The 12,436-nt window shown below is 33.1% G+C and overlaps 3 protein-coding genes across 7 annotated transcripts in view; 2 read left to right on the plus strand and 1 right to left on the minus strand.

Annotated features, from left to right (window-relative positions):
- Window positions 277-3,202, plus strand: LOC104735593 (calcium/calmodulin-regulated receptor-like kinase 2). Of its 2 annotated transcripts, none has more exons than XM_010455411.2 (7): window positions 277-668; window positions 1,303-1,696; window positions 1,777-1,930; window positions 2,013-2,142; window positions 2,240-2,397; window positions 2,484-2,687; window positions 2,771-3,202. In XM_010455411.2, the coding sequence occupies exons 2-7, from the start codon at window positions 1,377-1,379 to the stop codon at window positions 3,116-3,118; spliced, it is 1,314 nt and encodes a 437-aa protein (XP_010453713.1). In that variant the 5' UTR covers window positions 277-668; window positions 1,303-1,376; the 3' UTR covers window positions 3,119-3,202. The 2 variants fall into 2 exon arrangements, with proteins under 2 accessions (XP_010453713.1, XP_010453714.1); XM_010455412.2 differs by having other exon boundaries at window positions 277-598.
- Window positions 4,700-9,306, minus strand: LOC104735594 (uncharacterized protein At1g04910-like). Of its 2 annotated transcripts, XM_010455413.2 has the most exons (9): window positions 9,124-9,306; window positions 6,856-7,127; window positions 6,694-6,761; window positions 6,496-6,584; window positions 6,243-6,408; window positions 5,845-6,134; window positions 5,555-5,759; window positions 5,320-5,477; window positions 4,700-5,241 (listed from the first exon to the last, which is right to left on the minus strand). In XM_010455413.2, the coding sequence occupies exons 1-9, from the start codon at window positions 9,234-9,236 to the stop codon at window positions 4,995-4,997; spliced, it is 1,608 nt and encodes a 535-aa protein (XP_010453715.1). In that variant the 5' UTR covers window positions 9,237-9,306; the 3' UTR covers window positions 4,700-4,994. The 2 variants fall into 2 exon arrangements, with proteins under 2 accessions (XP_010453715.1, XP_010453716.1); XM_010455414.2 differs by lacking the exon at window positions 9,124-9,306 and having other exon boundaries at window positions 6,856-7,159.
- The window catches only part of LOC104735595 (U3 small nucleolar ribonucleoprotein protein IMP3-like), a 3,120-nt gene continuing 2,443 nt past the window's right edge, over window positions 11,760-12,436 (plus strand). Inside the window, exons 1-3 of one of the 3 annotated variants that reach the window (XM_010455417.2) lie at window positions 11,760-11,954; window positions 12,036-12,183; window positions 12,303-12,410. In XM_010455417.2, the coding sequence (XP_010453719.1) occupies window positions 12,050-12,183; window positions 12,303-12,410 (242 nt within the window). In that variant the 5' untranslated portion in view covers window positions 11,760-11,954; window positions 12,036-12,049. The remainder of the gene's footprint in view (window positions 11,955-12,035; window positions 12,184-12,302; window positions 12,411-12,436) is intronic. The other 2 variants (XM_010455416.2, XM_010455415.2) reach the window with 2 other exon arrangements.

Below are 12,436 nucleotides of genomic sequence, written 5' to 3' on the forward strand. Positions count from 1 at the left end.
CCAATATTGTCAATTTTGAATTACATTTCCCATTATGAAAAAAAAATAGATGTATATATGACATAACTATCTAACTGTTTTGGATATATTTGAAGGGAGAAGATAAAAGCAAACCAAGCTCAAGCTGGATGGATTTGGTCAAGTCATCAATTGTGAACTACTACTATTAAATAAGAAAACTCAATTATTTTATATCATTTTGCGCACACCAACTTGATGTCCAACTTTTATTTTTATTGTATGCCAATTTGGTTTTCATGCTTCAAAAGTTCAAATCATTCACCTAAACCCAAAGAAAAAAAGTATATTATATATAAATATAATTAATGGTTAACTATTGTTTGCGTAAAGGATAAAAATGTGAATGTAAGATAATTAGTCCACCATTTCAAAAAATTAGTAAGATTTTTATTGTTCTTGCATTATGGTTAATTTTGTTGTTGTGCAAATTGATTAGGGACTTAACTTTTGTAATGCTATAAAAGCACCCATTCATTTAAGCCTACTAGAAGAAACTAATAATTATAGGAAACTGGAGTATAAAATTTCATTTTCAGCCTAGATCTTCTTTGCTCTTTCGCTTTCTTTTGGCTCTTAGGTATGTGTTAAGAAGAATGTTCAATGATGGCTTTTTGCTGCTCTTCGGATTTTGATTTTGCAATGTCTTGGTATGTAAAAAAGGCTTCTCTTCTGGGTTGTTTTTTTTTTCACGATTTTGATCGAACCCAGTAGATTTTGACCTATTTTAGTTGACAGGGAACATTGAAAGTTCTTGAATTTTCTCTGAGTTCAGTAGTGTTAGAGAAACAATTTGTGTTTTTTGGGGGCTTTGAATCTATGAAACTCAAAAACAATTTCTGATTTTTATTGGGTGTTAACTCTTGGGTTTCATCTAAAAAAGGAAAAAAAAAAGTGGGATCTCGATCTAGTTTACAGAGAAGATGATCACTTAGAATTTGAAGGAAAGAAAAATTGAATTTTTATATGCTCATTCCCACTTTTGGAAGTGGCAAACATTTCATTTATGAGAAGCTTGTGCTATTGAGTTAATTCAGTTATGATTGTGAGTTTAGTATCTGTCATGTTTTAAAAAGTTCTTGTTGCTTGTTCTCGTCTGCTGTATTAGCTTCAGTTAGCGTTTACCTATTTGGCTATGTTTGTAACTTTGGGTTAGCTAGTTTAGAGTTTATATACAATGTCTGCATGATGATCATCTTGAATGATTTTTAATTATATGTCTAATAACAATGTGTATACTGCTTCATGATGCAAAACCTTAATTGTAAAATTTAAATTTTGCAGGAAAGTTTTGTCAGAAACCAAAGATTACATCTTTGAATTCAATTCCCTTATGGTTTTATAAAATTTATATCAAAATGGTGAATAGGAGTGATTTGGTAGTGATTGGCATTTCGGTTGGGCTTGCACTTGGTCTCTTGCTCGCTCTGATCTTGTTCTTGGCCATAAAATGGTATAAGCACCACTCTCGCCTTAGGCGATGCGCTAATGAACAGAATACCCCGACTCTACCTGTTCACACTGCTAAAAGAGGCGTAGTAATCTCTGATGATAGCTCAAATACAGCATCGGTACAGCCTCCTGAGAACGCAGCACCCACTCAACATCAGCCATGGTGGAACAACCATAACAAAGATCTCACTGTATCTGCATCCGGCATACCTAGATATCACTACAAGTTAGTATTCTGTCCAATGCTTGAGTTTGCATGAAATTTGATATTAGGTTGTAGTAGCTTATGGTCTGAAAGTTCTTTAGGGATATTCAGAAAGCAACACAAAATTTCACAACCGTTCTAGGACAAGGATCTTTTGGTCCTGTCTACAAAGCGGTTATGCCTAATGGAGGATTAGCTGCAGCGAAAGTTCATGCCTCTAATTCAAGTCAAGGAGATAGAGAGTTTCAAACCGAGGTAAGTGTAACCGATCCTGTTCATTTCCATGGTCCATTCATATTGGAGATAATAGAGCAGTGTTGGGGGTTCTTGTTTCCAGGTATCTTTACTTGGGAGGCTGCATCACCGGAATCTTGTGAACTTGATAGGATACTGTGTTGATAAGAATCACCGGATGTTGATCTATGAGTTCATGAGTAACGGAAGTTTGGAGAATCTTTTGTATGGTGGTGAGTCGCCTTTTGTTTTCTTCTATCGGTATAAGTCGCAGCAAGAAATTTATCACTCTAGTGTTTGTTTCATAAGATTTTCTACTTTGCTTTTCAGGTGAAGAGATGCAAGTCTTGAATTGGGAAGAGCGGCTTCAAATCGCTCTTGACATCTCCCACGGAATTGAATACCTTCACGAAGGGGCAGTGCCGCCAGTTATTCACCGTGATCTTAAGTCAGCAAACATATTGTTAGATCACTCTATGAGAGCAAAGGTGAGAGAGCAAGTATCTCATACGCTTACTCAAAACTGATTAGTCAAATTTTTAAAATTTGGTTTGTTCTTTTTTTTTTTGTATAGGTTGCGGATTTTGGATTGTCGAAAGAGATGGTTTTGGATAGAATGACTTCGGGATTGAAGGGTACTCACGGATACATGGATCCAACGTATATTTCAACTAAAAAATACACGATGAAGAGCGACATTTACAGTTTTGGTGTCATTATTCTTGAGCTCATTACTGCAATCCACCCCCAACAGAATCTGATGGAATACATCAACCTGGTAAGTTTAGAATTAAACCGGAGAAACCAAACAAAAGGACCCCAAAACTCAGTGATCATTGATTATGTTTTCTTGATGAGCAGGCTTCGATGAGTCCAGATGGTATCGACGAAATACTGGATCAGAAACTAGTGGGAAATGCAAGCATTGAAGAAGTGAGGTTACTGGCGAAGATTGCAAACAGGTGTGTGCACAAGACACCAAGAAAAAGACCATCCATTGGAGAAGTGACACAGTTCATACTAAAGATCAAACAAAGTCGGTCTAGAGGAAGAAGACAGGACACGATGTCTTCATCGTTTGGTGTTGGTTATGAGGAAGATCTGTCAAGGGTTATGAGCAGGATTAAGGATCAGCATGTTGAGTTAGGGTTATTGGCTGGTGTTAAAGAAGAGGATCATCAAGATAGGAACCATACGATAACAATTTAACTCTTTAGTGAGGAATTATTTTTTGTATATATTACCACCACCACATGAGTCTCAAAATGTAGAGATTTCCTCTTCTTCCATAAAAAAAAAAAAAAAAAAAAAAAAAAAAAAAAAAAAAAAAAAAAAAAAAAAANAGTTTTTGAGAATTGAGGTTTTGCAGCTGTTAACCACCTATATAAACTCCATACTCACCCCCGCTCTTCTTCCTTCTTTTCCAAAAACTCTTTTAACTAAATATATGTTTTGTTCTTCAATTCTGAGTACTACGGTTACTTTTTATGTTGTGCAAATTTCAATCCGAAAAATCATTACCGAAGATCTAAAAGGGAATTCAGAAATCCAAACCCGGATTTACAGAAAAGTTTAAAACATGTAAAATCAAATGATCAACACAAACTAATTAAACTCGAGAGAAACAATAGTCACCTATTTTAAAAACCCATTAATTAAGAAGTATATCTTCATCCACTTTATGTGTACTTGTTGTGCTGCGAAAGCAATGTGTCTCGGTGGATCCAACAATATTAATTCTAATCATTGTGCAATTAAAAGGAGTTGTTGACAAAAAAACAAAACTATAGCTAGGGAGACATATCCAAAGTCCAAACGGCTCAAAACATCATGTCACATTACCATCTTGTTATACTGATGTAAATTTCATTTAGTAAAAACGATAGATAATCATATACTGAAATATATATATATATATATATATACAGATGAGAGAAAGTATAAGTATCTTGTAAAACTAATGAGTTATCAAAAAAAAAAAAAAAACTAATGAGTTTTAATATCGATAAGATTAAGAACCTCTACAAACTTTGATTAGTTAAATGGAATTTCTTGGATCACCCGTTGATAAATTCAAAAGCTATTGGATATTTCTTGGATCACTTGTATAATTATGACTAGAATAGTTATTTTTCTCTCTTGGATCCCTCGAATACACTTGAAAGAAACTATATATATTCAGCTCTTGAAAATAATGTGTATTTTTTTCGAGATATATAATATGGTTTGATTTCCTTAAAGTAAGACATAATGGGTTAGTGAGTCAGGGCCATTTTCCATTTGTTATCAGTTATCACTTCTCAAAATGATTGCAAAACTTGAAGTGTTTTGGTTGGCTTTGAACTTTTGAACCCAAAGTAGTTTTCAGCACAAAAAGATAGGTGAAAATAATTAGTGATCTTGTACTAGTAACCAATAAAATAGGGGCGGATTCCACTCTTTTAAGTGTTAAGGTAGTGGAGCATATTGAATAAGTAGGTGACAATTAGTGATCTTATTTATACTAACCAGTGTATATAGTAGTCACAATTTTATAACTTAAAGTCGACAAAAAGAAACATGGACTGTATTTTTCAGTAACTACCAAAAGAAAAAATCTTAAAATTTTAATTGATCATCCAAACTCAAGAAGTGGATTAATGTATCTTCTTTGTTTGTTATTGGTTATTTGATTTATCTGAATTCTTCCTTCACTAAAATATGTTTTTCATTGTATAGTTAACACTTGCTAGTTGCTAGATATTGAAAAAATTCATGTAAAACATATTGGGATTAATTTTATCAAAAGAGAGTATAAATAATCTGAAATATATATCTTTAACTGTAACCAAGGTTTAATTACATAAAATGGCACTTTTTTTATTTAGCTAACAAAACTGGCAAGGCCATGGATGCCAAACTTTACAATGTAAGCTTCAACAATCATTTCTTCTGGTTCATCCATGGAAGCTCTTTCAGAAATCTCTGCACCAAGAACCCTAAATAACTTCAATCTGTAAAACTCACTCTCTTTCAGACTGTAGTAAATTAGAGCTTTTGACCCGATATTTCAGCTGTTCTCTCCCCAATGGTGTAGTCACATCCCTCAAATGACTCTCAATGGTTCATCTAACAGCTGCAAACATTCATGCGGGTTGGCATAGAAGTAGTCTTCTTCCTTTGGTCTATTGGGAATCACTAACCGTCTCTTTGGGCTTCCCATTCGAGTAGAGTGAAACGCCTTCACCGAGGATGAAAATACATCCCAACTCAACAATCCTTCAGTATACTCATCTATCAGCTTAACTAGGAACTTCCTGTTCAGCTGAATTGTTTTCTTGAACCCCAAGAATCTGAAAAAGTTGGTGTTAGCCTCGCGATGATAAATATTGGAAGAACGAAGAAGAAGAAGATAGATAACTATAGTTCACCTGCGATGACCTTCAACGACTCTAGCCATGTTGCCATCGTTAGTTGGAACAAATATATCACTCTCAAGAGCCACTAGGTAATCAAGTGCAGCCATTTGAGATGAATGGTTCCGGCAAAAATCCAGATCAGAGGGTTCGAGTAGGGTTTCTTTCCGGACCTGAGTTAATTAAGATAATGGAGTCAATGGAAGATATAAGTTTGGAAAATTTTCAAAAAAGTGAAATGACTACTTACCACATTTGGAAAAGCATCTGTTAAAGCCTTCATCCGCCTTTGACCACCATAGATTTCTCCAGCAGCTATGTAAATTTGAACATTTCGGTCAATACCCAACGCGGTCAACGTGAGAGCAGTTTCCTCAGGAGTTAAAGGGCAAAGGCCATCTTTCCTCTTCAGCTCAGAGTTTATAACTTTCTCTTTCCACCATGGATAAGCATATCTGCCAGACGAAGATAATTCAGATTAATATATCCATCAAAGTCAGAACCAAAAAGCAAGAAGATTTTTCGGGCGTTTTTATGTACCTCATTCTTGTTAGTTCTTCTTCTTCCTCAGGGTTGCAACCATGTGAGCAACCGGAAAATGCTAACATGTCCATTTCATATCTGAGATGCAGGACGAGAAAGGGACCTTTCTCTCTCAGAATCTTGACTACTCGTCTACCCAATTCCTCAATCTGAGGAGTAAACTTAAGCCCGTTGAAATTTACTCGGCACCTCAGCTTCTGAACCTCCACAGGCAGTTCATTATTAGCAAGTCGAGTATCCGTTCTGTTCAGATGTAAGACCTTATGTTTCTTCACCAGTGGAAGAATCTGTTTCCAGATATATGTATAAGTTTGAAAAATTAGTATAATGGTTTAGGTATAAAAACAAAAGTGAGGACTAACGTCAAACCAAAAGAACAGACTTAGAAAACTAACCTGATTTTGGTAGTAAGACATGTTTGACCAACTAATAGGAGGCATTTCGTGGTACACTCCAAGCTCAACCCTTTTCTTAAGCCTTGGAGGTAACTCTTTGAGTATCCGAACTTCATCTCTTAACGAGCTTATGAAGTGATCCAAATCGAATATATCTTTAAACTCACTGCCCCGAAGAAGAAATCATATTAAGAAAAATCGAGTTCACAAAGAAGCTTCAAGTGAGAGTGATGAAGAGACATATATCACCTACCTTGGATCGTTCCAAAAGGAGGTCTTGTCAAGCTCCGGCACAATTAGTGTGACATTCATGTACCTTGCAATAGTTACCATATCACATATCTGTAAAAAGCAGACCAAAAACAAAGTTAATTTATATATTGACTAAACGATGAATCTTTTTTTTTGCAAAAAGAGAAGCAAATTCCAATGGTTTTGGTTCTCATCTCACCGCTGCTCGCATCTGATTGAGTCCTCCATTGCAGGAAACCATAAGATAACCATTGTTCACATATACCCCTGAGAAGGAAAAACAAAAGATCAGTTACCATTATTCAAATCAACCACAAAAAATTCGCCAATCACTAAAATCTTGTGGTCTAAAGAAACTTACTTTTAGGAGGAAGGGCAATTTTAGTGGGGAGAGACGTCATATCTACGGGAGAAGACAAACCATTGTGATTGAAACAAGAAGGCCAACCTTTAAACAATCTAGGTCCCCACATCTCACCCAAAGCCATCAAATGAACGAAACAGCTCCAAAGCCACAAGACGGTAACAGCACGAATCATCCATAAACTCATACGAGGCCTCGAAACAAAAGAGTTCTTGAGTTTCTCAACTTTGCTCTCACCTAAAAGCTTAACATTCATCTCCCAAAGTTTCCTGTGGTAAAGAAACTTCTCCATTTTACACATTTTTTTAAAAAAAATTCTCCAAATCACCCCTCCACCAACCCCAAACTCTCACAGTTCCCCAAAAAAACTCTCAGAGGAATTTCATCGAACACTTAAAAGGGTAGTTAAAACTAAACCACAGCTTCTTCAACTTAAAGGAAAATTAAAAACAATAAACAAATGCTAAGTTTTTTTTTTAATTATGACTGCTAATAACACTCAGAGAAAATGTAATCTCCACACAAACACAACACAGTGTGCATTAATCACACCTCGAGAAACCCAGGATTTTTTTTTTTTTTTTTTTAAAGTAAAGCCACGATCTTTAACCTGACTAAAACTCAGATCTTGCTCTAAATTAAAAAAAATAAGAGAAGAAGGAATCTCTCAAGTTTTTTTTTTTTAATTAAAGAGTCGAGAATAAAGGACAGCTTTAAACTCTCTTCAGCAAAGACCCAGAAGAAGATCTCAATTGAACGAAGCTCACACTTCTTCAAAAAAAAAAAAAATATGAGAGGGTAGGAAGGTTTTGAAAATTCAGCAATGGCGATCGAATCCTTTAATACACCACTCTCTCGAAATTGCAGCACGAACAAAATATATTCGTGGTGAATGTTTTTATTTTTATTTTTGGCGTGAGACTCTCAGTCAAAAACCTGGTCGGGGTGTTGACCGGAGAATGAAGATGAAGGACGTCGGAGATATAGGGGAGATGATGATATTGATCGGTGTTGGGGAAAAATAAAATAAAAAAGGGCAGTCTTTAGGTTTTCTCTTTTTTGTCGGCAAAAAACTTTCATTTATATAGATTTTTTTTTTTAATACTAATATATATATATATATCTTTTTTTACCTCTATACTAGTATTGTAAATTTGTATTTTTTATTCTTCTTTGCAATTTTTTTTTTTTAATCTAATAATACATAGCCAAAGTAGACCTTTATTAAAAAATAAACTAAGAAAATGTTAGTAAACAATATATGTATAATATATATACGCACTATGTATGTATTTTGGATATAAATTTTAATGGAACGAAATTTGGTTGACCAAATACATTCAACCTATTTAATAAGTTTTATTTTCACAGTGGGATATACTAAAATATTTGGAAGTTATAATAACAAAGTTTCTGTTATATCTAAACCACATTGGCAAGAGACCTTTGCCTCCAAACTAATTGTATGTCGTTAAGCAAAAACTAATCCACAAGTTAACGTAACTGCCAATTTTATCGAACTTATTTAAAATTATGTGTAGACCTGATCGGAATTAACCCAATCATTTTAAAAAGTTGATGATCAGAGAAAACAAAAAAAAAAACAAAATTTTAATTGACAAAATGAATTCAAGCTATTAATGATCGTAGTTAACCAACTCATGCAGTTTTAGTTTCATGTTGATTATTGTTATTTTTTAACTTAATAATTTCAGAAAATAAATTGATGATAATATTTTCTTCTTCTTCTGAGAAAGAAATCGGAAACAAGAATTTTTTTACTGGATTATATCATTACGGCTTCTCTATTTGGCTTTTATATTTTCTTATTGAAATAAATCAAATTCAATTCTCTAACAGAGAGTAAATAGGCAAGATTCATATTGTGTCGGTTATATGATAAAATATATAAAAAATAAAAAATAAATTACAATTGTTCAAAAAGGGCATATACTAGACTTGAGGATCTCTCAGTTTGTGACATGCAATGTCAAAGAGGGAGGATCCAAATAAACAATGAATATTCGGCAAAATAAATTTTAAAAAGTAGGCCTACACAGTATGTCTAATAAATTAATTACATAAATAGATGGACCAACTATATTCAGTGCTCACAGTTGTCATTTGCCAAAATCCCGTATATTAATAGTATATATTAAAAAATAAAGTTTGTGGAGGGGAAGTGTAGTATCGTTTATTGTTTAAACGTTAAAAAGGTCTAGAACAAAATATTATATGAAAATATACTTAAGCTAGCTTTGTTACCTTGATTTGGATTGAAGTATGGTATAAACCTGGTCCAGAGCCGAATGAATTATCATCTTCAGCATTCTGATATTCGAAACTTCGAAAACGTGTGTATTTTTTATAAGAAACATTTATGTATTATTTTGAGAGAATAAAAGGTTGATGAGCATTTTTTTTTTTTCTCAATGTAAGGTTTTTTTACTTTTGGGGTCAAAAACGGAGATTTAAAGGGTATTTATAGGAAACGAGTGGATGTATGCATAAGAAGGAATTAATATGTTTCTTCATGAACCAAGTAATAAACACAAATAGATACATTTTAAACTTTTTCTAAAAAAGCAACCATTAGTAGAATATGGTCTTAAAATTGGATTTTCCTTTCTTTTAAAAAAGTTTATTCACAATTTTTGTCTTGTTCACTATGTATTAAAGATTTTAATTCGATCCACGTTCTATTTATTTAAGATTTTAAAAATATAAACTAATTTTGTGTTATTTAATTTATGAGGCTTGAATTAAGGTAGATATTTTAATAATTTTCAAGAATCTCTCTAATTAATAAAAATACAAAACAAGCAAACAAACAAACAAAATCCTTAACGTACCTCCATATTTTAAAATCAATATAAATATGCTTTAAACAAAGAAAAAAAAACATTTACACAACTAACGAACACTTGTAAATCCAAAAAAAAAATGAAATTTAGAAATTAATTAAATTATTTTCAGATCGTTAGTAACTCAACTGATAAATTATTTGCAACCTATCAACTATTTTTTTGCATGTGTGTTTGTTGACGACTTTTAAAAGTTTATTTCGGTTGTATCTATAAAACTTTAAATTCATTAAACATGTGAAAGTGACTAACCAAAGATATCATCCAGTAGCACCGGCAGTTTAATAAAAGCTTTAAGCAATGATCTAGCCGCCCAGGTTTAGAAAACAATGTATTCTTTTCCATTTTGTAAAGACAATTTTTTTTATAAATCTAAAACTCGTACACGTGTAGAAGTGAAGTTAAGAACAGGTTGTTTATTATTTTAAAAATAAGCAAAAATTAAAACACAGCATTATATCAGCATTATATAAAGATGATGATGTTCGGTCACAAAATCAAGATCAATCTCATTCATGTTTGCTATTCGAAAACGATTGTTATTTATATCAAATCGTGTAACATCGATTAATATATATTTATATTGGAAATTAAGTAAACGCCAATTGTCACGATATGACTTGACAGCATCTTTTAATTTAATATATACGCTTGAATATATTTATTTCTTTTCATTTGGTGATAGAAGAAGAATTCGATTAGAAATGATTTGCTTAAGCAAAATTAATGTACGTTATTTTCTATGACCATATACATACCACCGACATCGGACTTTACATTGCTGTCGGACTTAATTATTTATTTCATTTTTCTAATAAAAGAATACATTGTTTCCAATGGGAAATCTAAAACTTTAAAAGAATTTTCTAAAACTAATCAAGTACTGTATGTTGTAATTGTCGTTTCATAAGAGAGTTTAAGAAAATCAAAGAGAGAAAAGCGTGTAAATATCCACCAGGTTTAATTTAAATTCGTCATTTCTATTTCAGTATATAAATTTAATAGGATTTGTCATTCACAAGTTTTGATGTCTAAGTGTTTTAAGTAACATTTATAATGAAAATCTGTCCTCACAAAGGCACGATAAAAAAAGAAGACAAATACTAGAAAGGTAAGTTACATAACCAAAGGCATTAACGATATCTTAACGATAATCAAAGCTAACAGAAGTATATTTAAAATCAAGAAACGAACAAAACACAACAAAAAGAGAGACGTTTCTTCAGTTACGTTTATGCTTGAAACAGAACCAACACGTTTAATTTGTAAAGGAACCAATTAACTTTGAAGAGATATCTTAAACGCATCATGTTTAGTAGTGTAAGATAAAAAAAAAGGGAATCAACAATATATTAGCATGTATGTTCTTTCTCAAAACAAAAACAATTAGCAATTTAGCATGTCTGTTTACCTTAACATACCTCTATTGTTATTAGTAATGTATGCCCACGAAATCGGTGTCGGTGGCTAAATAATAAGTCTTAATAGTCACAACTTTCAAACCCATGCGTGCGTGTGCGTTGTGTATACGTGTGCATTGGATTTCAACCTTTTTGGTTGTTATCGAGAGATATTCTAGAAATTATGTACTCTGTGAAGAAAAATGCTGTATAGTATGGTGTATTATTAATTGGGACCCCTGTTTCGATATTATGCAGTGTTGTAATAAGAAAGCATGGAACCCGGGGGCCCTGATCATATATAGCGACGAGACGATAGAAATTTTACGGTAGAGAAATGATTAAATTGTTTTTTTCTTACGATGCCAAGTGATAGAAATAGCTGCTTTTTTTTTCCCTCTCTAACAAGAGCTATTGAATAGTTCCGATCTTTCAAAACACGAACACCCTTGAATTCGTTTCCTAGTGAGAGAGTAGAGTACTATGTATTTATTATCCATCCCACACAAAAGTAAGATAATTTTATATGGGCTTTAAAGGCCCAGTATTAGAAGTTGAAAAGGGCTCAAGTTAAATTAGTTTTGCTTAAGGCCCTTTTACACACTTCTTCTCCTTCGACCATAATAGGGTTTTAATTCTGTGTGTTGATTGGTCCTCTGCTAATTTAGGGTTTTAGCATTTTCTTTCTTTCTGCTCATCATCCCCAAAAGACCTCACCGCCGTTTGCTTGTTTATTCATCCTTCATCTGAGCCTCGCGCCGCTTAATCTGTCCCAGGTAAACTACTTGGATTTTACTCGTGGAACAATTATTCCTATTAGATTGTAATTAAGGTTTTATTGATTTAATTTTGATCTGAGTTAGTGGAAGAAATAAAAACCCTAATTTCGCTATAATTTGCTTTATATCCTCAGAAACCGTTCCAGAGATGAGGAAGCTCAAGCGCCACGAGAAGACGCTTCTGAAGAAAGTTAATTTCTTAGAATGGAAAAGAGAGGGAGCGCAACGGGATAACGAGATAACGTATCGATACCATATGGGCTCTCGTGACGATTACAAAAAGTTCGTTCCTTTATATATATATAATGCTCTGTTCTGCTTATTCTTCTTTTTTGGTTTCAGTGTTTTTTGATGGAACAATGGTATTTTTTTTACTGATCATTGAGACTGGTTTCTGGCAGATATTCAGGATTGTGTAGGATGGTGCAGAAACTGACGAATATAATGAAACAAATGGATGCAGCTGATCCTTTTCGGATTCAGATGACTGATATGCTTTTGGAGAAACTGTGAGTTTTTTTTTTTAATTCAATTG

This window comes from Camelina sativa, chromosome 13, assembly GCF_000633955.1.
Source record: "Camelina sativa cultivar DH55 chromosome 13, Cs, whole genome shotgun sequence".
Classification (NCBI taxonomy): Eukaryota; Viridiplantae; Streptophyta; class Magnoliopsida; order Brassicales; family Brassicaceae; genus Camelina; species Camelina sativa.

Bases quoted from the DNA above. Each gene is read 5' to 3' on its own strand.
- LOC104735593 (XM_010455411.2), top strand. From the start codon at position 1,377: ATGGTGAATAGGAGTGATTTGGTAGTGATTGGCATTTCGGTTGGGCTT. The intron at 2,143-2,239 runs GTGAGTCGCCTT...TTTGCTTTTCAG, and splicing joins GGAGAATCTTTTGTATGGTG to GTGAAGAGATGCAAGTCTTG. The intron at 2,688-2,770 runs GTAAGTTTAGAA...CTTGATGAGCAG, and splicing joins TGATGGAATACATCAACCTG to GCTTCGATGAGTCCAGATGG.
- LOC104735594 (XM_010455413.2), bottom strand. From the start codon at position 9,236: ATGTTTCTTATAAAAAATACACACGTTTTCGAAGTTTCGAATATCAGA. The intron at 6,585-6,693 runs GTGAGATGAGAA...TGCTTTTTACAG, and splicing joins TCAATCAGATGCGAGCAGCG to ATATGTGATATGGTAACTAT. The intron at 5,760-5,844 runs GTACATAAAAAC...TTCGTCTGGCAG, and splicing joins GAAGAACTAACAAGAATGAG to ATATGCTTATCCATGGTGGA.